The sequence below is a fragment of the Siniperca chuatsi genome, linkage group LG11, assembly GCF_020085105.1.
Source record: "Siniperca chuatsi isolate FFG_IHB_CAS linkage group LG11, ASM2008510v1, whole genome shotgun sequence".
Classification (NCBI taxonomy): Eukaryota; Metazoa; Chordata; class Actinopteri; order Centrarchiformes; family Sinipercidae; genus Siniperca; species Siniperca chuatsi.
Genome location: NC_058052.1, coordinates 12,250,783 through 12,272,653, shown reverse-complemented (window position 1 = coordinate 12,272,653; position 21,871 = coordinate 12,250,783). Strand labels below are relative to the sequence as shown.

General features: G+C 37.3%; 1 protein-coding gene across 45 annotated transcripts in view; it reads left to right on the top strand.

Moving 5' to 3' along the window:
- Positions 1-21,871, top strand: part of LOC122884291 (neurexin-1a) — a 252,116-nt gene that overhangs the window by 11,973 nt on the left and 218,272 nt on the right. For 15 of the 45 annotated variants that reach the window (XM_044214026.1, XM_044214030.1, XM_044214024.1 and 12 more), the window contains exons 3-6: positions 7,008-7,025; positions 8,947-8,976; positions 9,741-9,752; positions 10,202-10,249. The exons of 4 other annotated variants lie outside the window; for them this stretch is intronic. In XM_044214026.1, the coding sequence (XP_044069961.1) occupies positions 7,008-7,025; positions 8,947-8,976; positions 9,741-9,752; positions 10,202-10,249 (108 nt within the window). The remainder of the gene's footprint in view (positions 1-7,007; positions 7,026-8,946; positions 8,977-9,740; positions 9,753-10,201; positions 10,250-21,871) is intronic. 26 more of the 45 variants (XM_044214037.1, XM_044214032.1, XM_044214057.1 and 23 more) reach the window with 11 other exon arrangements.

Below are 21,871 nucleotides of genomic sequence, written 5' to 3'. Positions count from 1 at the left end.
GGGTTTGTGAAATTCTTTGACACCAAACTCCTCCTTTAACGGGATTCGTCCCACAGCACAAATAAACACATCCAATATCCATTCCACACCCACAAACACGCTTGTATTAAGCTGGGCTATACAGTATGTTTCATGTTGAAGCATTCTAAGCTGGCATGTGGAGTTTACAGTTATCATGAGATGTATAATTCATTGATTGAAAGCTGTTATCTATTAACCACTGCCAGTAAGTGATATCATGTATGCATAACATCTGGCAGAATTTTGGCTTGAAGCAAATTTTCTTCTTTGGTTGTTTATCATAGATGACGTCCTTAGTTATACCTACCTTTTTTGTGTGGAAGAATATATCACTTTGTATAATTGCTGGATGTTTTCTATTCAATCTGAACAGTTTGATCTCCCCTACACAGATACAGAATAAAGCCGTTTTGAGGTGAAGATTTGCCTCTTTAAATTCCAGGCTGTAGATGATATTTTCACTTTGAACATAAGTTGCCTTTGATGCTGCTGGTTGGGTGTCATCCTTCATGAGAGTCGTCTGAAATACTAAAAACAAGTCGAAAGTGCACTGCCATAATTTGAAAGCTGCCATGCTAATGATAGAGCGAAGACAAATCACTTTTCAGGAATATTTTTCGTGACTTTGAAGCCCTGTGTGACTGTAACAGTAAATAGTGTAGTGTAGGTTATGTGTCACATTTCGAGGGGTTTTCTGCCTACAATACGAGTAGGAGAGTGCTATCTATATTTTTATAATGATCAATGTAAACTTGCAGTTTACATTGATCCCCTGCCAGGCCTACTACTCTGTTTAACAGCATCGCCAAAAAGATTTACTCCAGTAGTTTGACATTTTGGGAAATTCTCTTATTCACTTTCTGGTGGAGAGTAAAGTGAGAAGATCGATTAAGCTCTCATATCTGTGCATTACATAAAAGGCTACAGCCAGCAGCCAGTTAGCTTAGCTTAGCATAAACACTGGAAACGGGGGGAACTGCTAGCCTGGCTCTGTCCAAAGGAAACAAAATCTACCTACTAAAGCTCACTAATTAACATTTGTTTTATCAGTACAAAAAAAGTGTAAAAACAACTACTACTGTACCATATGCTTTATTAACCTTCAAACAGAGCCAGGCTAGCTGTGTCCCCCTGTATTCAGTACTTATTCTAAGCTAGCTAACTGTCAGTTGGCTGTAGCCTTATATTTAATGGACAGATATGAGAGTGGCATGATCTCTTCATTATGACAAAGTACACTACTTGTCATGTGGAACTCTACTAGAGTTATTGGACACTGTACCATTTTGAGAAATCCAGTCAGTGGGGTGATCTCACAGAAAGGTGATATGAAGCATGTATTGTTCTTAAAGCAAAGGCCTACATGTGGCACTGTTGACCGACTCAGCTGGTCAGAGTAGAAATTGTACAGTTTAGCCACATCTGTGGGAGCTATCAATTTCCATCAGAGTGGCTGGTGACTCGGCCCGTTTCCTCTCTCTCCACTATTACTGTTGCTTAAGGAGGATAATGAGGGAGATGGTGAGCTGTGTAATGCCACTAACACTCCTCTGGTAGATAGATGCATTAGGTTTAGGCTGTGGTACTAAGAGATGCAACCTCACTTATACTCATTACTCTTGATTTGCTCCAAATTGTAATTTAACAACAAATCGATCCTCTGGTAGCTCTGACCTTTGCTGCAAGGCTTTTACATTTTCCCCTAAAGCACCTTTGCGACAAGGGATTTTAGAGCAGCCTTCCAGCTACCATTTTTCAAATCTGTCTAATGGGCTGGCGATGCCTTCTGTTCTTCTTTGTTATTGCATGCATGGTGATGACATTACTACCCATTGATTAATAACAGGAAATATGTTAATATATATAAATAAATATATAACAGGAGCTCTTATTTTATCTGAGTTAAGACACATTTTGGAGAGATTTCTTATGAAGTTCAGTTTACGTGTTGACAGTAGTACTACTCAGCCTGTGAAAACACTTTATGTCTGCTGGGTGGAGGGAGCTTTCCAAAGTTTGAAAAATAACCCTGATGACATCAACAAGCTTGGGCTTGAGACTTACAATTGTTAACAGAAAGCCTGTGTTACAAACTGGACTGCGATTTGAAAGAAGTGGGCATTTAGGTGACGGGGGGTCGCAGGATCTCAGGCCTCACTTTGAAGTCTATGCAGTATCTGAGGAGGTACTCAAGATACAGAGGAAGATTCCAGTCGAAATGCTGTCAGTCAATAAAACAATAGTCTTTATCATTTATCAATCATAAATGACAAATTAAAGTTTCAGAACATCAGTGAGTGATTTGCTGCATCCTAAGGAAGCTAGACTCACCATGTTTCCCTCTCTTCTTAGATTGAACAGCCGGCAAACATGTGTCACATTGCATAGTGTCACTTAAAACATTTCCAAGCACTTATTTCTTACTGTCATGTACAGCTGTCAACCTGCAAATTTCCCTTTAAAGGATGTCCAAATATTCTCAAATCATTTTTTGCAATGAGAGTTTCAGCTTTTCCACAATGAAACACAGTGCTAGCTGACCTACTTTTTCAAAGCAATGCTGGCATGATAAACTGCTTCAGTTTGAGGCTATTTAAGATGGAATTGAACTGCTTTCATTGGTGTCAGTTGCTTAATAATTCATGATATTGAACATTATTTAACATATTACTTCTTTTTATTTAATATAAATATTATAACCGGCTTCAAAAATATATTTTACATATTATACAACATGCCCTTATTTAATTGACTCTTTCACCTCCTAACTGACCAGTCTACCAAATAAGCATAATACTATGAGAGAAAGAAATTAAGTGATGTTCTCTGAATAATGACTGCTGTAAATGGTCCATTACAGATGCAGAACATGAACACATAAAGTTTTTGGTGTCAAACTTCTTTTTAAAAGTAAAGGTAAAGTAAAAGTCTGACTTTCTGATTTTCATTTTTTAAATACACAACTTTCTAGGAGAGATTGGGGCCATTTGTTTAAAGAGCTGCTACATTACACACACAATTAAACCCTCTTAGAACAGGCTGCAGAAATAATGTTTTAACTGGAAGCAATTATTGAGATTATATTATATTAATCTTGAGTGGATTGCTATGATTGCACATAGTCTTTGAGTAAAGAATTTAGAGGAAAAAACGGATATAGATATTTTCCTGGTGTGAGTCATGTTTACAAGCAGCAGCCTGAATGCAAGCTGGGTCGGGGGTTTACCTTATTTGTAATGACATGCAATTGAATCCTTACTCAACCTTGGCAAAATATATATTGTTTGAAAGCACAAAGCTTCATGATTTTATCTGTGAAAACCATTTCAGGATCACAATATCACTGCAACAACAGTTGCTTATTTTTTACCAAGAGTGCATACAAAACAGAAAAGAAAAAGAAAATAGGCGAGAACCAACCACATTTTTACCACATTTGTGCCTCTGTAAATTTGGTTCAGTATCATTTACATTAAGTCTTTTTAGAAGAGACCAAAATAATGACAGTAATCAAAAGTGTTCAAGGGCAGTAACCATTAAATTCTGGGTGTGTTACCTTTAGGCTTGTTTAAAAAAAGGGAGTGCATGTTAAGAGGTTAAAATAAATACCTCTTAAAGTCTGAATTTAAACTGTAAATCCAACTGAAACAAGGAAATAATAAAAACAGAAAAACTCCAACAAACCTAATGTACTGCAATGCTGATGGCATGAAGAGTGGATGACAAAAAGTTTGATTCAGGCAGACAGGATGTTCTCGTCAAAATCGTCAAATGGGAGAGAAAAAATGAATTATATCTACTGCTGGAAGTTGTGTCTAGTGAATGTGACACATGTTCCTTTATGTGAAGAGTAGCGTCACCCAGAACCCTGCTCTTGCCATGTCTCTTCAGCCAACTGCATTCAGACACACTGCAGGACAGACATGGGTGTCTTAATGGCATTTTGTCGAGTTTGCCGATGGTAGCCAGCGCGGTGTATAATAGTGGATTGAGCAGATTGACTACGGACTGTCACTTTGGCGTTAATCAGTTGTCACAGTTGTGAGCTCACAGTCAGAGTGTCAAGGTTGTGTTGAGGTGTCAGAAGAAGAAAATCGATTTATAGATTTATTTACCGTTCTTGATTTTTTTTTTTCTGCTGTCGCACAACAGATGTTTCATTTAGTGAGACATCACTTTGAATAGTAATGTAATTATTTTCCGTGAGCCATACACCGTGTGCATGATCAACAGCACAAGACCATCATAGATGCAGATCGTCTGATAGACAGTTGAGTGCATTTTGGTGTAGTGTTACCAGCACAATAGCACTGGGATCACTTTGTCAAGGGGATTAAATGGATTTACGTCTCTGGATTAGGATGTAACCAGCTGGGTACATTTGTGAAAGAAAGTGTGTGTGTGTGTGTGTGATAGGGGGCTTGTTTTAATGGCCCCTGTCAGGTGATACTGCTGTTAGAGGAAAGCTTCTTTTCTTCAGAAAATTACCAAATGAAACTGAGTTCAGTGTAGTCACTGAAGATTGCAAAATAATGACTTATACTACTGGATACAATTTTAGTATAATCCTTAATAAAATCAAATTCTCTGTGCACCTATATTCTGGTTTCTTATATATCACATTTAGATACTTATTGTTCATATTTATGTATCTTTCTTCCCTGTTTTGATTTAAATTGTGTGTAGATCTCTTAGCATGAAGATCGGATTTAATAAGGATTCTATATACTACATGCCTCTCAAGCTGTACTTAAATAATAGGATAAGTGAATCATTGTTCCTCTAAATCTGATTTGAATTTGGTTTTAATCACCAATAATTAGAGGAAGGAATCACTATAATACAGTGTTAATTGCACAATAACCTTATACACAGTCTAAAGCAAACTATCAAAATAGTGCTCTTAAACAGGCCGCTCGTTGAATTGAAATGCAATGGGAGGAATTATTAATCATTGTGGTAAAAGTCAACATCAGTCTTTGGGGCCTTGACATCAGCAAACGGTCCTGATTTTTTTACTTTTCTCTTGTCATGTGGTCACTTTTCAACTGCCAGCTTCATGTTTGCGTTGTCAGAATGCTTTTTCAGCAGTGTGCTTTTCATCATCAAGCTAAATTTTTGTGAACAAAGTGCGCTTTTTAGTTTCTTTCCCAATAGAATCTCATTTATCAACTGTAGATGCCCATATTGTTGAAATTAAGAAATACGATCCTCATGATGCATAAAGCTGCACACAATTCAACTTATCTAAATTCAATTTACATGAGTTTGTGTGCAGATTTCATGTCTGAAAAAAATATATGAAATTCAATTTCTATTTTAAAAAATATATATAAATTCAATATTATATTTTATATATTATATATATATATATATATATATATATATATATATATATCCCAAATATCCTCCATTCCTCAAAGGCTTGGATAAATGAGACACTATTTGAACTGATGATAGTACTTCACATTGTGTAACAACTATTACAAAATGTATGTAAAACAAATTTGACACAAAATTTTACAAAATAGTTTTATTGTCTTGTATTTTGTTCACAAAATGATGATTTGGATTGTTTTTTGTGCATGGTGTCTGATTTGGAAGGGGAACCAGTGGTGATGGTAAGTTTTGGGTCAAACAATCGCTTGAATCCGGGAAAGAAACCATTTTAAAGAGGTAGGAGTTTGTTTTGTAGTGGAAATTGAGCTTTTGTGCCCAACTGGCCGCATGATTACAGTAACTGGATTGATTACCGAATCATTTTTTATTAAATATTGATTAGACATTGCATGCTACTGTCTTTGTGATGTCAGTTCATGATTGTTTTATGGAAAAATCAAAATAAGCAATATGCAATATCATCAAATAAATCTTTTATTAAATATTTTATTTAATTTTGTGTATTTCTGCTATTATAATTTTAAATATTTAAATATTACATGTGGAATCATTCTCCAGGCAAATTATAAGCACTTAATGATGAATAGAACTGTTGACTGACTGTTTTTTGTTCTTTTTATAGGCAGTCGGGCCCTTACACACTTACATTTCATTGGTTTTGCATGTTTCCAGTCACATCATTTTGTCAAACTAATTTATGTTCCCACTGGTAGCATGATGTTTACCTCACCTGTTTGCTGTTACTTTACCAACATGTAATTCTTTTCTCGGCCTCCTTTATTAGAGTGACAGATTTTACACCGCAGTTTTCTCACCTCTACAAACATCACTTTGATTGCCAAAATTAATGCAGGACAATTTTATATGGGAGGCAATCTCCTTTTTGAATTGCCAATATGTGCTCACTGGTCATTGCTTTCAGTACTGTGACCAAATCACCTGAATAGAGTTTCAGTCACGAGACCCCACTGTCCGATCTGAAACCTTAGAGGCATTGCTTTACCACAGCCAACTCTATTTATTTAGGTTATTTTCTCTTGCAGTGCATTTCATCACATGCGTTGTAGAGCAGATTTTCACTTAAAAAACACACACATTCCTTTGAGTTTCTTGAATTAAACAGTTGTTGATGCCAAAAGTTACAGTCTGTCATGTTTAAAAGAAGTAAATTTTATTTATTTGACTTATGCAACAGGATGAACCGGCTTCAAGCCTCAAGATGTGCTTTTTATCCCCTTACCATCTTATGCCTCCTGATCAATACTGGTTCTTCAATATTTTAACAGTGATGCCAGTTCTTATCTGCCGCCAACAATTTAATTCTTCAAGGTTATATCAAATATTCAAAAGAGCTCATTCAGTTACAACTCTGTCCTGTATTCCAGGTCAGTGTACAAGCAAAAAAGGTGAACAACAAAATGAAGGCCTATGCATAAATCAGCATTTCCTCTGCAAGGGTTACAATAGGTCACTTGCATGTGATATTTAATGCCTTGCATGGTTACGACATGCAATGGCCAGTACTAGTCTGCATGCTGCTTAATGAATGTCTTCCTCTCTTTCTCTTTGCCTGTCCGTGCTTCCAGAAGACAGCTATACTGAAGGTGGGTATTTTAATCATTGGTTTCCAATCTTGCAAAATTTTATATGCCGACACTTTGTCATGGCTAAGCCTCCTCAAATAAATGTAAGCAAATGTTTTACACTAGGTGTTGATGTTACTGGAGTGGTAAGTCTGAATAATCATCTTTTCATTGATTCTTTCTTGTTTTTTTCTTTGTTTTTTTACATTGGGAATTTAGTTAGTTAGTTAGTTTCCAAAAATGCTGTAACTGTCACAGCGAGAAAAAAATCACTGATTAAAGGTTTCTCTGGTATTTAAAATGAGTAAAACATTGTATTTAAATTATACATGTTTGTGTATAATATGTGAAGACATTGTACACCTCACTGTGATATTGAGAGTCTCTGAGTACATGATTAAACTAATACCTAAATTATGTTTTTCATGTAGTTTTGATAAGTTTGGAATTAGCTTTTCTAACTCTATACTGCTCAGCAGTACTTTGAGTAGCCTCGGAGTACTGCTGCTTTCATTTATCTCTTTATCTCAGGTGTAATTCAGTGCACAGTTTGATTGACTCAATAAAAAATAGAAAGACAGCAGGGCTTTGGACCCTGAGAGCCAGCACGGAAACCAGGATGGGCCATTAACTCCAGGTTAACCAAATCGATCAGAAAGAAAGAATCAAATATAGTAAAACATTAAAAGATCAAAGTTGGCATCCTGAAGTAAAAATCATATTGAACGGCTTAGCTTAGACTAATTCCTTAAATCAGTATTAATAAATTAACTTAAAATGTCAATACACATTATTTTAATATTACATTTAAATATATATAAAGTGTAGAATTTGACTTGCCACTTTATTGCTTACCTTACTGTTTGTTCGTTTGTTCATGTGATAGGCTATTGTTTCTCAATCAATTTGGAAGGTATATGCAGTTATTATTTGGTTGAATATGAGAAATGTCTTGTCGGTAAGTATATTGTCATAAAAAGTGACAGAGACCTTAACCACTTCTACTCCACTTCTTCATTAGCAAGATTGTTCACTTTCCTCATAGGGCCTATTAGGATTCCATGGGGACGGAGTGAAATATTGTTAGTTTGTGGTTGAAATCACCCATATTTTAAAACAGCAGGCTAATGGCAATGTACAGTCTATAGCAGAAAGAAAAGATTGTTAATGGAAAGCACTGGAATTAACTATAAGGGCTTGCATTTGCCAGGCCGCTAGTTAGCAGGCAATTCAAAATTAGCATACAGATTTCAGCACTTTCAGTTTTCAGGTGTCATTGAAAGAGTTAAATTGCAACATTAAAAACATGTCACCTGAATGCCAGGTGAACTATGTAGGGGAAATGGATCCACCAGCCGAACAAAGCAGTTAGCCCTGTGCCTAGAGCCTATTGTTCATGGTTAATATATATTGGTTAACTGTGTGAATCAAATTATTGTAATACAGTTAAATTGTTAATTTGAGCAATTTGTACTCATTGCTACTCAAAATGGCACCGTGACCAGACCATGTCCAATCACCTTCCTTTTTTTTTCTGTATGACACAAGTGTAACTCAAATGTTATGTTGACAAGGTAAAACAGTCTTCAGCTATATTTGTGCACAGGGATTGCTCTTTCATTGGTAGGTGGGGTGATAGTCTGTGTACTTTTCATCTTAGAGGAGAAAAAAAAAGGTCAAAAGGTCAACTTGAATTTAGATTTCTGAATGATGACTAGTAAGTGGCTGATGATGCATTGCAACCTTGCTTTGGTTGACTAAATGCTCATCATGCTAACCCTGTCTGTGCATCCTCCTCTTTCTCTCCGTCCCGCTCTTCCCTATCCCAGCACTCCTCGAGTAACACAGACATCTGCTCTGAAAGAGATGCCTGCGTGTCAGTGTCACACAGCTTCCCGTGAACCCTTGTTCTCTGCTGACTGTGCTCTTGTTTTCCTTTAAGGTGTGGCACACCTGATGATGGGCGACCAAGGTATGAGCTCTGTTCCTTTCTCCCGTCATTCCTCCATTATCCCTCCTGCTCCCATTGTGCTCAGAAATGTGTGCGCCTCTAACTCTTGTCCGATGCCAAGGCTTGAAGCTTCAGATATGGGCTGTCATTTCACTTATTTTGAATGACCTAGTTGATTTTCATTCTCCCAGTGACTTTTAAAAAAATGTATTTATTTTTTCATATGACCCCTTTTTCAAGCTCTTTTGGCTTTCTACTCCCCACTGCTGGGTAGCTGTGTGTCATTTCTCTCCTTATTTTTTTCCCTTTTTAATTATTCACATCTACTGTACATTCTGATGCTTCATGATGATGGTCTTCAAGTAAAAGGACTTGTGTATTAACATTATTAGGATATAATGCATGGTGGTGGGAAATAGCTTACTGAATTTTTAAGCTAATCCTCACCTGCCCTTGCTTCTGTAATGCATGTTGTGTGTTGAGCGTCTGCACAGACAGTCTGTCCATTCTATCTTCATCTTTTCATTTGTGTGGCTACAGCGAATCCTTATCATGCAGAAGAGCAGCGATGTGAAGCATTGTTCATCTCTTTCCACTTTCCTTTGTTAGCCCCTTTTTGCTGTCACACATTTCCTCTCTTATGTTTGTAGCCATCAAGCCTCTTTCTCCCGTCGCCTGTCCTTTTCCAACTTGACCATGACACTTATCGGTGTCTCCTCTCCTTTTGTTCTCCCTTTTTGTCTGGAATCTGCTTTCTTCATGGAACATTTCATCAAATCTCATAGGTAAAAGTAAAGGTACTACCCTTTTAATTCTCTGAATTCATTAAACTATGACATCAATGTGTGTGGCATTATATACTCATGCTAAATGAAGTATATAAAGTCACTGACATTTTTTAAATTGCTTTCTCAACTATTAGTGAAAGCTTTTTCAAGGTAGGTGCTGCTTTTGCTTTGCATACACACGTTTAAAGCTGTGTCACCTGTTTCTTTTCTGCTGGATGCATGGGAATCATAAATGAGACTCACATGGGCTTATGAACACAATAGTTGCTGTCCTATTTCCAGTACACCACCACCACTCAGGGGTAACTACACTCTTTTTGTTCAAATAATGGGTTTTGGGGCTGCGGGTGAGGCTTGATCATAGTGTTGTGGGCCTCCCATCCTGGCTGTGATCCTCACATCTTCTCCCTGTGGGGTAAGTGGACTTCTGATCTTTGCCATTTGACTCTCTTCCTCAGGGCAGAGAGGGGAAGCTTGGCTTCTAAGGTCCCTACTGAGCATTCAAGGTAAAACATTGATTCTTTCAAGTTGGTTACTGAAGTAAAGCCAAATTTAGCAAGTCATCATTAGCTTACTGAAGTGTGGGAAACTTGAACGTCTGTGGTTTACTAATTGGAGAATGACATGTAAAAATGCTTCACAACTTCAAATTTGAAAAGTATTGATTACCATTAAGACGTTCAAGTGTTCCACTTGCATATTGAAATAACTTTTTCTTTGATTTTGCTTGCTCTTGTTGTTTGACATTTGCTATGTTATTAGTTCTAGTTTCGCAAATTCTTATAAGCAGTTTTGGAACATTTCTAGTTCTTTACACTAAATAGAAAATATTGTGTTATGTTAAATGCTATCTCTTATCATCATTGTGAAGCATCATCTAAACAGGTAAGTCTTCAAACTGCCCTGTGGATGTACAGTGTGAGCCTTTACTTTATGCTGTATGAACAGGAATCAGCTATTGTAATGTCAGATATTCTGCTGCTAGAAGTCTACGCTGCAGGCATATATACATGAATATCATTCATAGACACACACACACACACACACACACACACACACACACACACACACACACACACACACACGCACACAAATGAAACCATTCCCCATTATAAAATGGAGAGATTGATTTTTCCATATCCTAAGGTAAGTGTCATTTCCACAATCCTACTGGTTGCTTATGGTTCTGCAAATGGGTGCATACAAGTTGACTTTTCATTACACATATATTTGACATACATATAACAAATGTTATTCCACTTTAAATGTTTGATTTGAATAAGAAAATCAAAACTTTTGTTCAAAGTTTTGGAACTTTGAATTAGTTAATATTTTTGCAGTCATCAAGTTTAGCAAAATCCTTGGACTAACAGACTAGTTGTCATTGATAAAATAATATAAGAAATGATCTTTGCATTTGGTATTCTGTAAACACAAATGCCAATTTTTCAATGCAATGGCATTTTGCTTTCTGTACCATACAGTACATGTTACATGGTGATACTTGCTAAAAATATTCTGTATATATCTGTGGGCTGTGTTCAAAATCACATACTAACATGTGTATTGCATACTGCCTACTAAATGAACGATCAAGTATGCAGTTACCAGTAGACTGTTCACACTGAAGTATACTCAAGCAATACTTCTTCTCTGCATCACCTGACTGCAAGTGAGAAGAGCCAGGATGAGGAGGAGGATGAGTCAGGATGGCATTGTGCTATCTTAGCATTTGTCTCTGGCTATGTACGTTATCTTGTAAAGTTTACCTAAAGCAGCGCTTAACTAAACAGAATAAATATGATACAGTAGATAGAAATGTTGCTGAAGTCATCTGCTGTGTTGGCTGCAGTGGTCTGTGTGACTGTGGGGCAAGAGGGGTCTGTGAAAGGGACTGACCGGCTGGCTTGTTAAGTATCCCCGTAGGCACTTGTGGAGCTTCTCAACTCCGAAAACACTGGAGTCTCACAAATTCACAGAAGTGAATTTAGTAATGAAATAGCATACAAAAATTGTAAAAAAGCAAAAAAAACTACAGTGTGGTGCTTGAACCGTCTACCTCGCAGTCCACCAACAGCCGCAATGCATTTTGGGGTGGTTGAGTATGTGCAGTAAGCTCACGGTGCATACTCAGAAATTCTTGCTAATCTAGTATAGATCTGGGCATTTCTCGCGTACACAAAATCCACATACTATGCAGCTGGAACGCACTACATACTCAATTTGACGTCATACTTAGTATGAATAGTACGTTAGTATGCGATTCCGAACACAGCCTTTGACTAGTTGATTTCTGCCATTAGTGTCAAAAAGTAGTTTTACACTAATTAACAAGTCAAATAGTGGACTATTAAACCCCCTTTAGACCCCTAATACACACTTGATGCTGACTGGTGTTTTCAGTGTACACTATATGGCTTCATCTGAAAGCCACAGGTTTTTACTACATTAGACCAAACAACTAGCTCAGATGTGGCAGAAGGAAAGCCACAGGGAGAGATTGAGAGAATGCTGATGAGGCACAAATCTGAGCGCACTGCTTCTAATTTGGGCCATGGTTAGTTGTCCCCTGTGTTGTACAGTGTGAAACCTAGTCAGCCCAGTGGTGTACTGTACTGTGTGGTCACAAACGCATATCCCCACTTAAGCATTAAATCTAGGAGTGAGGACAGTGCCTGTATTCATTGTCTGCTTTAAGCTTGAGAGTATATTATATATTGTGTATTATGTTAGCTCCCCTGAGGTCCTCCTGTATCACGTTAACCACTTGTATGGTTTATCTACTGTTTCATGGCTGGTCCCTTGAGGATGGGCTATTTTCTGTGTGCTGCTTTCAGCTGGCGTACTGACACTGGATTCCTAAAACCTCGTTTCCATCCAGCTCTAGAGAGCAGGGCATACAGTAGGATAAGTCATAATACCGCTGGCACACAAATCACAGGGTATTTAATTGCTGTCATCACAATAAACTGCCATTTGCAGCTTAAGAGGAACTGCAGGCTGTGCAGGCAGGCTTACAGGTACAACTGGGCTATTTCTAAATTAGTATACTTTCTAATGTAATTACTTTCACTTTCTAAAGATGGAAATTATCCCTTTTCATTTTACCATGCACATTCCCGGTGACTTTTGTGAGGTGGACAAGCGGATCCCTTTGCTAGTTTGTTTGAACCTGATGTGCTGTTTTTTACATGTCACATTAAATGGGTGTTTACAGTGCACTATTCCTTGTAAGGCTGATAGAAGTCTTCAGATAGTAACTGAAGTCTCATAACCAGCAGTCAGTTTCACTCTGCAAAGGTTCTGCTGTTTAGGTTTGCTGGCATTTATTTGTATCTTATAGTTTTCGGCTAGATTTGCATGAACTAATGTAGAAACGGAAATTATCAAATTATCAAATGTGACAATTTTATTGCCTATGGGTTAACAGGTTGTGGATATTAGTCATGTTCTCACACATACAAATCCACTGTGGTTTGTGGATTTTAACAGTAAATATGCATACAGTTGGCATGTATGTGTGTGTGTGTGTGTGTGTGTGTGTGTGTGTGTGTGTGTGTATGTATGTTTTTGATAAATCTATGTATCTTTTCATGTTTAATGAATAAAAACCAAGCCACATGAGACAAAAACAATACCATCACCACTGTTTGCTCTACACATAGTGGTATATTTGCATTAGAATAGTGCATACAGTATGAATAACTGTACAGTTCTATGTCCATGACACAACCAACATCATGAAACACCAAACAAGTGCAGTATTGCATCTAATCCAAGACATGTTGACTTAACCCTGAAGATAAAGCATCTTGTAAGGAGATGTGCATATGTTTGCATTTCTTATGGCATAGTGCAGTAATTGATAGTACTTAAGCTGGGATTCAGCACAGCTCAGTGAGTAAGAGCTGTAGGAGTGTGTTTAGGTCAGTGAAAGACATTGAAAAAGCCTCACTTGACATACAGTATGTGGGATTTTCAAGTACCAGTTTACTTCAACACAAGCTCAGTAAGATGCTTTAGAGTCCAATATTATGCAAAGTTTGGCCATCTGCATAACTGCAAAGGTCATAATAGACCAAAGTTAGATAGAGCTAGATACTTGGATACTTTAACTCACACACTTGCTCACAACACTGGCAGGCTACTATATATGCATTTTGAATATTTTGAGTTGTATATAAAGTCATTTGTAATCTTCATTCTGCTATCCAGCTTCTTACTGGGGAATCGTTATTCTCTGTAATTTGTTTGTAAGGATTACACTTGCCATCATCAACACTGGCTGGGAAATTTCTTAAGTCAGTTGTTCCTAAAGAGAACACTATATCACTTGTGCTGCAACTAGAATGTGTATCCAAGTCTCACGTTGTAGTGACTTTGATGTCATCTTACAGCTACCAAATGAAAATGTCAATTGATTTTAAAACTGTCAAAGTAGCGTATGTGCACCATGGAGAGCAGGTGAAGAAAATGGGGCAGAGCAGTGCATGTTGGTTCCACTTGGGCTTGTGTATAAGGGGTTTGGTTGGGTTGCTCATGGGTTCCACATTTCCCTTGTTACTTTACAGTTAGGTTGACAGGTTTGTGATATGACAGCTAACATTTGCCGGTTGTCAGGGTATGGCAACATACTTTTATACATGAAACTCCACAGGTACATGTCAGTTAGAAATAATGACTATTATGACAAGCTATGGAAATATTTGTCACAGTATTCTTATGAAAGATATTCATAGCGTCATTTTTAGCTTAAAGGGGTGTGAAATCTTAAAGCCTTACATGTATTTGTTGCAATTTTCTGGGCGCGTGATTAGATTTCAGTGTCTAATAGAGATGCTAAAGATTAGATTGCTAGCTGTAACCAAAGAGAAGCCCATCTGAAGCACATGGCACCTTTGCAATGAAAACGCAACAAGTTTTTTTAAAAATAATGTGGAACGGCATGTCAGAGTGCAACTTGTCAAGACTTGTCTGCCTTCTTTATGTGGCAGGTTACACGATACCATGTGGTGTGCGTTGAATCAACAACAGATGTTGCTTTTGTAGCTTCAAATGAAACCTGGAAGACTGTCAGTGAAATCCTTTAAGCTTCATTTACTCCCCCAGGATTACAATTTCTCAGCTTTAACCCTTGATATTAAGCATATCTGTGGTTGCAGTAATTTCTTTTTAAATGACTGCTAACCTGTGAGGTAGATTTATATTAAACCAAGACGTCCTTTAGTGAGGGTGGCACCGAGTGCTCATTTCTGACGGTCTTGATTCATACTTCTCCTGGAGGGCATACTCAGAGATAATAACACCTTGCAAGTGAGTGGTCATCTGGACTCTCATTATGTAAAATGTCAGTGGAAGTGCTGTTTGAGAAGCTGACTCAGAATTTTCGACAAAAACTCAATTGGGTTTATCTCTAGGTCCTGGCATATGGGTAGCATCATCACCATCTGGTCTGAGAACCCCAAACTTAAGAGCCTGACTGAATCTCATACTGCATACAAATCAGTAGCTCTTTCTTTTTCCCAATCAGAAAATGACTGGGAAAATATAATATGCAAAATAAAATGTCTTTGGTTCCGAGATTAGTTTGCTATTACGTTTGGTGGCCTAAGAAGCTACCTCGTTAACTCAGATTTACTGTTGTGACTATAAACTATGTTCTTATAAAGACATCCTATATACAGCCTGTCTTATTCACCAGGCAAAGCTTCCAAAATATGAGTGAAGTAGAATCCGAGTGCTTATGGAAAGACGTGGACCCACCTTTATTACTTATGTGTTACCTTGCAATTTCTGTCATATTTAAAAAGCTCTTTAAGAGAAACTCACTAAGAAATTATAAACATGGCGGTGTGGGAAAATGTTTACCGTGTTACAGCTTTGCTCAGTTCCAGGTTTTAGGTCTCAGCAACAATTCTTCTTCACATCTGCGCAAAGCTTTTGCTGAGAAGTCCTCAAGAAGTATTTTAGTATACCTTTGTTTTTGCAAGGTTAAGCAAATATTCCTGTTGACCGGCATAAATTTCAAAGCTCATCCCTTAGCACAACACTCATTGAACTGTAAAAGGAAGCAGGCTCCTGCCTTAGATATCTTTATATCCCTATGTTGAAAATGTAAAAATTATATACAAATTTAACAAACACTGATTTACAGTTTTATCTGCATAAACACCCTCATTAGCTGCAGGCAACAGACCCCTCAGGGCTGCTAAGATGTGTAATTGTTGCTCCATCTAAAAATAATTCATAGACTAGAGAAACAATAAAGTGGCAGCATGTACATGCATTGAGTCAAAACTAATTTCACACAAATAATTACTCATGTTCCATCATAACAATAGTGTGAAAAACATGATTAATGCCAGAGTGAGTGGGAAAGTGTGATGAATAACTGTCATATCTATTTTAGTGAGATGTGACAGGATGTGATCATGTAGTTGCACAGCTGGTGATGTCTAATTAGTAGTCTTTGATTAGTGAAGAATGATCACAATCACTTTCACACGGTGAGGAATGCAGATTATAATAGAAAAATAAGCACTGATCAATACTCAGTATTGACTAATTCCCTGAGTTTATGTATCAGAATAGCTATCAGGAGAGGGGAAGTAGGATCAGAGCATCTTTGCCTTTTAAACTCTAGCAGAAAGACTTAATTTCCAAACCAATGCTATGTTGTAAAAACACATCAACAGCATCATTCAAAACTCTGAATTAACTTGAAATTGACACAGATTGTTATGTGAAGCTTACTGCATCTTTATGTTTGGATCCACTTAAAACAAAGCATGTCTTTGTGTGACCCCTCATCACAGGTTTAATATGTCTATGAGTAATACACTGTTAAACCAAAGTTATTTTCTCTACTCTATTCTTTCACTTCAATAATCTTTGGAGGCCTAAAGAGGTAAAACTACCCAATACTTCACATGATAAAATGAATAATAGAGAAGTCAGAAAAGAAGTAAAACTTTGTGTTGAAGAAATATGTTTTTGATTTAGTCCTATCTTGTTATTCATCTTGTGACCCCTTAATTTTATCATGGGACCTCTTTAGGGGGTCCCAGTTGCCAGGTTGGGACCCAACCAACTGCTATGCTTATCTGATTAGCAGCTTATTTTTGAATGTCACTACAATAACATAGTATCCCAGGTTTTGGTGTAGAAAGCTGAAAAAAGATCCCGAGATCTAGGCTAAATTTATGGGAGCGCCACATTACAAGCCAAAGCCACCTTGCCTCTCTACAAAGAGAGAAGCCAATGGCTGTCGAAACATGGCTTTAGTGCCTTCATGTCATCAAACTTTCACTTAAATCAGAAACGTGAATATGACTCAGAGTAACTGATGATAAAAAGACATGTTAAGATTACAGCAAAGTTGAAAAATGTGCTTCAGTGTTTGTTTGAAACAGGCACTGGCCAACATAGAGTTACATATTTAGAGCCTTTGGAAACTTTTCAACTGCTGCTGACCATTTCTCAAAACTGTTAGGCCATCAAGATTTTCTAGTATATCCATATTGACTTTGTATGTAGGCAGCTTGATAAGGGACTGGTTTCCTTGTTTTTTTGGTGGGCTCAACGGCACAGGTTGTCCAAACAAACATTATTACATTAAGATTTCATGCACACTGTTAGCTTACTTACTACATGCTAATTGACCTCTTTCATGCCTGCACTGTCTAGCTCACCTGTTCCATATACCACCCCAGGGCCATCAGTGTTTGTTACAAACAAGGTAATTGTACTTGATGGGTCACAGAGGCAGTTTTCACTGCAACAGAGAGAGATGGGGAAAGACTCCTTTGCAGTGCAGAGCCTGTAATTGCCTGGAGTGAGATTTGTGTGTCTTGACATGGCAGATTGGCAAGACTGCACTAAAACTCCACAGATTAGTACATTACCACAGATTCCGCTCCTGAGGGGGAGGCAGGAAGACACACAGAGAGAGTGAAGGACTTAAAGCAGACAGAGAGAGGCATTTAAAGAATGAGCACAAGGAAATGGGCAGAGAAAGGGAGAAGGTACTATGTGGAAAGAAGAAGCGTGAAAGTGGGATTATAAAACAGGCATGTAATTATAATAGACACAGAGGGGAAATATAGTAATGAAGGAAAGAAGAAAAACTCTCAGACAGGTTTATTTGCTTCAAGCTAACATTTATTTCATACATCAGACCTGCCTGCCTGTCTTTCTGATAGACATGTTTTGCCTTTTTGTGCCAGTCTCAGCTTCATTGCCAGCATCCTGAATCAGATAAGCAGTAGCATTCCTTCACATCTCTGAACTGTCATAATGGACAGAGGTTGGAGGCAGGTTTCACCAGAACCACCATCTTCTCATATAGATCATCAGTGATAACAAAATCCAACATCAGACTTTAGATTAATAGTTATTAATGCCTTTTCCAAAGATTATTTATTCTAAAAGATGACAAGCATATATTTTTTCCCAACCTAAAGAAAGGGCGAAGGAGAATGTAGAATAAAAAGGTTGGATCAATATGAACAAGGCTCATCTGGCTCCCCAGGTAGAGTGGAAGGAGATCTGCTCCAGATCAATATTGCTGGTCGATGCCAGTGAGGGACTGCAGTGATGAAAAACTCTATTTCTTGGCCTGCAGAAGGGAGTGGATGAATCTTAGCAGAAAATAGATAAAAGGGAGATACTTATACTTCAGCTGTAGACTGTGAAATGCATCCTTTACATGTCTATTTGTTTAGTTATAGTTCAGCTTTTAGATCATGTATTATAGCCATTTTACTGGCCCCCACTGATGGAATGCTGCCAGGTGTTGTTATGATGTACTGTACAGGGTATGAAATCATATGTATCCTTTCAGTATGTATTATGAAAGGAGATAAAAATGTACACAATACATGTTTACGTAGCGACGTATGGTTCTGTGGTGCTGCTTTGTGCAGGTGATTTATGAGAGCAAGCCAGTGGCTAAGCTGATTGTTATTTCCCCCATTTTTAATGGTTCATTCATCTTCTCCCATTACACTGTAAGTCTGCAATGTGTTACTTTCCAGACATGTTAGAGAAAAGGGAGACAGTGTGACTAATTTATATGGAATCACTCACACTCCAACACATATTCATTTGTCCTTCCCATGACTGTTGCCCAGTCTTTTCATTGTGGAATTATAGCGTATACTGTTTAATATGGAGAGGAATACGTGTCAATACAGCAGTGACAAATGGGTTTCTCATAATAGACAAATAAAAACAAATTACAGATGATGATTTTTAAACTAATTATGGTGATTACAAAGGCATTGTTCTATCCAGTATCCACCATTTTAGAAACAAGTGCAACTCTTACCTAAATCAAAGTCAAGTATTCCATGTATGTATTTCCACTTGTCTAAAACATTTTTCTATTTATTTCAGATGACTTGGGGATTTGATTACTTTTGTGTGTAGAGTTGTGAGACTTTTCTGTTGTCTTTCAATGCATATAGTGCTAGTTGAAAACTAGAAAATGCCAGCTTTTTAGCTCATCCTTTTTGAAATCCAAGTCAGAAAAGCATTTTTTATTCCAAAACTGTATGTTTTGGATCAGCATCTGATCAGACAATATTTAAGTCAGTTTATTTCTCTCCATAGATCGAAATATACAAAGTTAACAGAACAAATCAGCCTTTATTAATCTTAGTAGTTGACTTTAATACATAAATACAATAAAGTAAACTGTAATTAGGACTTGAGAGTTCTTGCACCATTGATACAACATTCTGTCAATATTTTTGTCTGACTGACCAAACCCAAAAGTGGATGCCTTTTCAATGATGCATAGCGTGGGAAATGGCAAGGCTCCCTGTGGGAAATTGAATAGTCCATTTCCAATCGAGTGTGCCCTGGAAAATCCATGGGGGTCAGTGGCAATTTGTCCCAGGAGGTCTGCACTGAGAGTCATTACGCTTAAGACCAACATGTCCCTGGGGACAGGACCATTCTTTATTCCTTTTTCATGTATATAAAATGTTTCCCTTCTCTCCTTGTGCTTTCTCTTGCAAATAGGTATGAAGATCCCCCCCCCAGTCAGAGGAGTTGCATAACAACATAATAACAACATTTATAATACAACATTTTCCTCTGTCATAGTAAAGCAGCATCTCATTAACTTCTATTTTTGAGTAGCTCATGTTTGTTTAACTAATTGCTCATGTCCCTTGTTTAATTATAAGCAAAGTACCACATCTACTCCACTTGGAAGACGAATTGTATAGTTGCTCCAATTAAAGGTGTCAAGAATCTTAATGGGCAAAATGTGCTGCTATCAATCATTATAGTTTACTCATGTTTTAGCTGGAGGAAGGTGACTTTTGAGCAAATGCTTCCTGATATACAAATCTTATTATATTTAATATATATTTTTTAAGTTGCTGCCAAATGATTTCATATGCCTCATTCATTTTCATTGTTTTTTCTCATACTTGCTTGTTAAGCACATGAGGATCCTGACAATGGTTTCCTCTTCCAAACCAACTCTTTGCTAATTTGGTTGCTCAGTGATGGTCTTGGCCGAGGATTTCGTTGTTGATGATCAATTCACATTAGTCATGACTGAGAATGAAAATGAGCAATTCATGGATGAGATCAGACAAGACTTGCCATACATTCACTGTACATTTCAGCTTGGCTTTACAGACCATAAGGCAGTATTTGAAGTTATACTAATATTATTCTTTCCAATTTAGAAATTATATAAAAGTAGAGTTGTCATAGCCCCCTGGTCAAAGACTTGAGCTGGTTGGTCACAATGGTGCTCTAACTTTCAGCTTATAAAGGTGTTTTAGACAGAAAATACTTTAGTGAAAAGTTCTCTGAGGTATGTGGACATTATTTAAAGAGCTCCCTCAGAAAACTAATTATTTTATTTATTGATTTATTCATATGTATGTCTGGAAATTATACATTTCTTAAAAAACCTTCCTTTTAGTTGGTCATTTAGTTGCTGGGTTACCATTAGTGGTCCCATTCCAGCTCTGTGTAGTGTCACACAATATTTACTGAAATGGCAGCAATGGAGCTTAGAATGAGACATTTTATTGGTTTACATTTATAACCATCCTGCTTTAATAGTGTGTCTATTTCTGTTGCTCATCTAAAGAAATGTTTTTTCACTTTGGATGCAGTAAATTCATCTGCCTCTGTGTTATTCATTTGCCCCCTGCTCTCACTTCCTTGGCTTGGCTTTTTCTCTCCACTCCTCGGATTCAAATCACCTGTGCGTTGCCCACACATCCTTAGAGAGAGAAAACAAGCCGATGAAAGACAGTAGGAGATTACATGACCCCACTTGATCCATAGATGCTGTACCAATGAGTTTCTAGTTATCAGTGCATTCTTGTTTTGGCTTGTGGATGAGATCCAACATAAAAATGGCAGCACTATTCCTGTTTTTCATTTCATTGTTGTTAGAGGAAGTTCAGAAGAGCACGATGATACCTTGCAAACCTGGTTTTCAGTCATTCTGAAGAGTATATTTTCAAGAGTTGAGATGTCCAGGCTACTTGTCATAGTAAATAACACAGAGTACATAAGTTTTCTGATGGAAAACATCTGGGAAATTTGGGGCACTGAAATGTTTTAATTTGATGTATTTTTAGTAGAGGTCTTCAAAAGGACAATTTAGGAAGAAATCCCTTATTGCTGCCAAAGAAAGTGAAACACAGAATGATTAGTGGTATAACGCTTGAAGTCACACTGACTTCTTTCTCCAGTTTAATTGTTAAAACAAAGTTTAAAGTAAAAGCCCTTGGGGTAAATATCTCTGTGGTTTTCTTCACAAAATGTTTCAGTCCAGCCCTCTTCATAATTTTTGTCTTACTATTTACATCAGTGATTGAGAATTTAAATGGAACCAAAGCCACGCTGTTGACTTTTCTTGGTTTGAATAAATAGATTAGATGTTGATTCCAAACATTCCATGTTTTATAGCTGAGATTAATAATAAAAAAACAACTTTTGAAGAATTTAAAATGCAAATAGAAACCACTGCTCGTGGTGATGACAGAAAATTCATTTGCAGGTACAAGTTGCCAGAGAGAGTTATTCATTTATTATTTTGAATGGTCTGCTCTAACTGAACAATGAAGTACTGACAGTGTTGTGTTTAC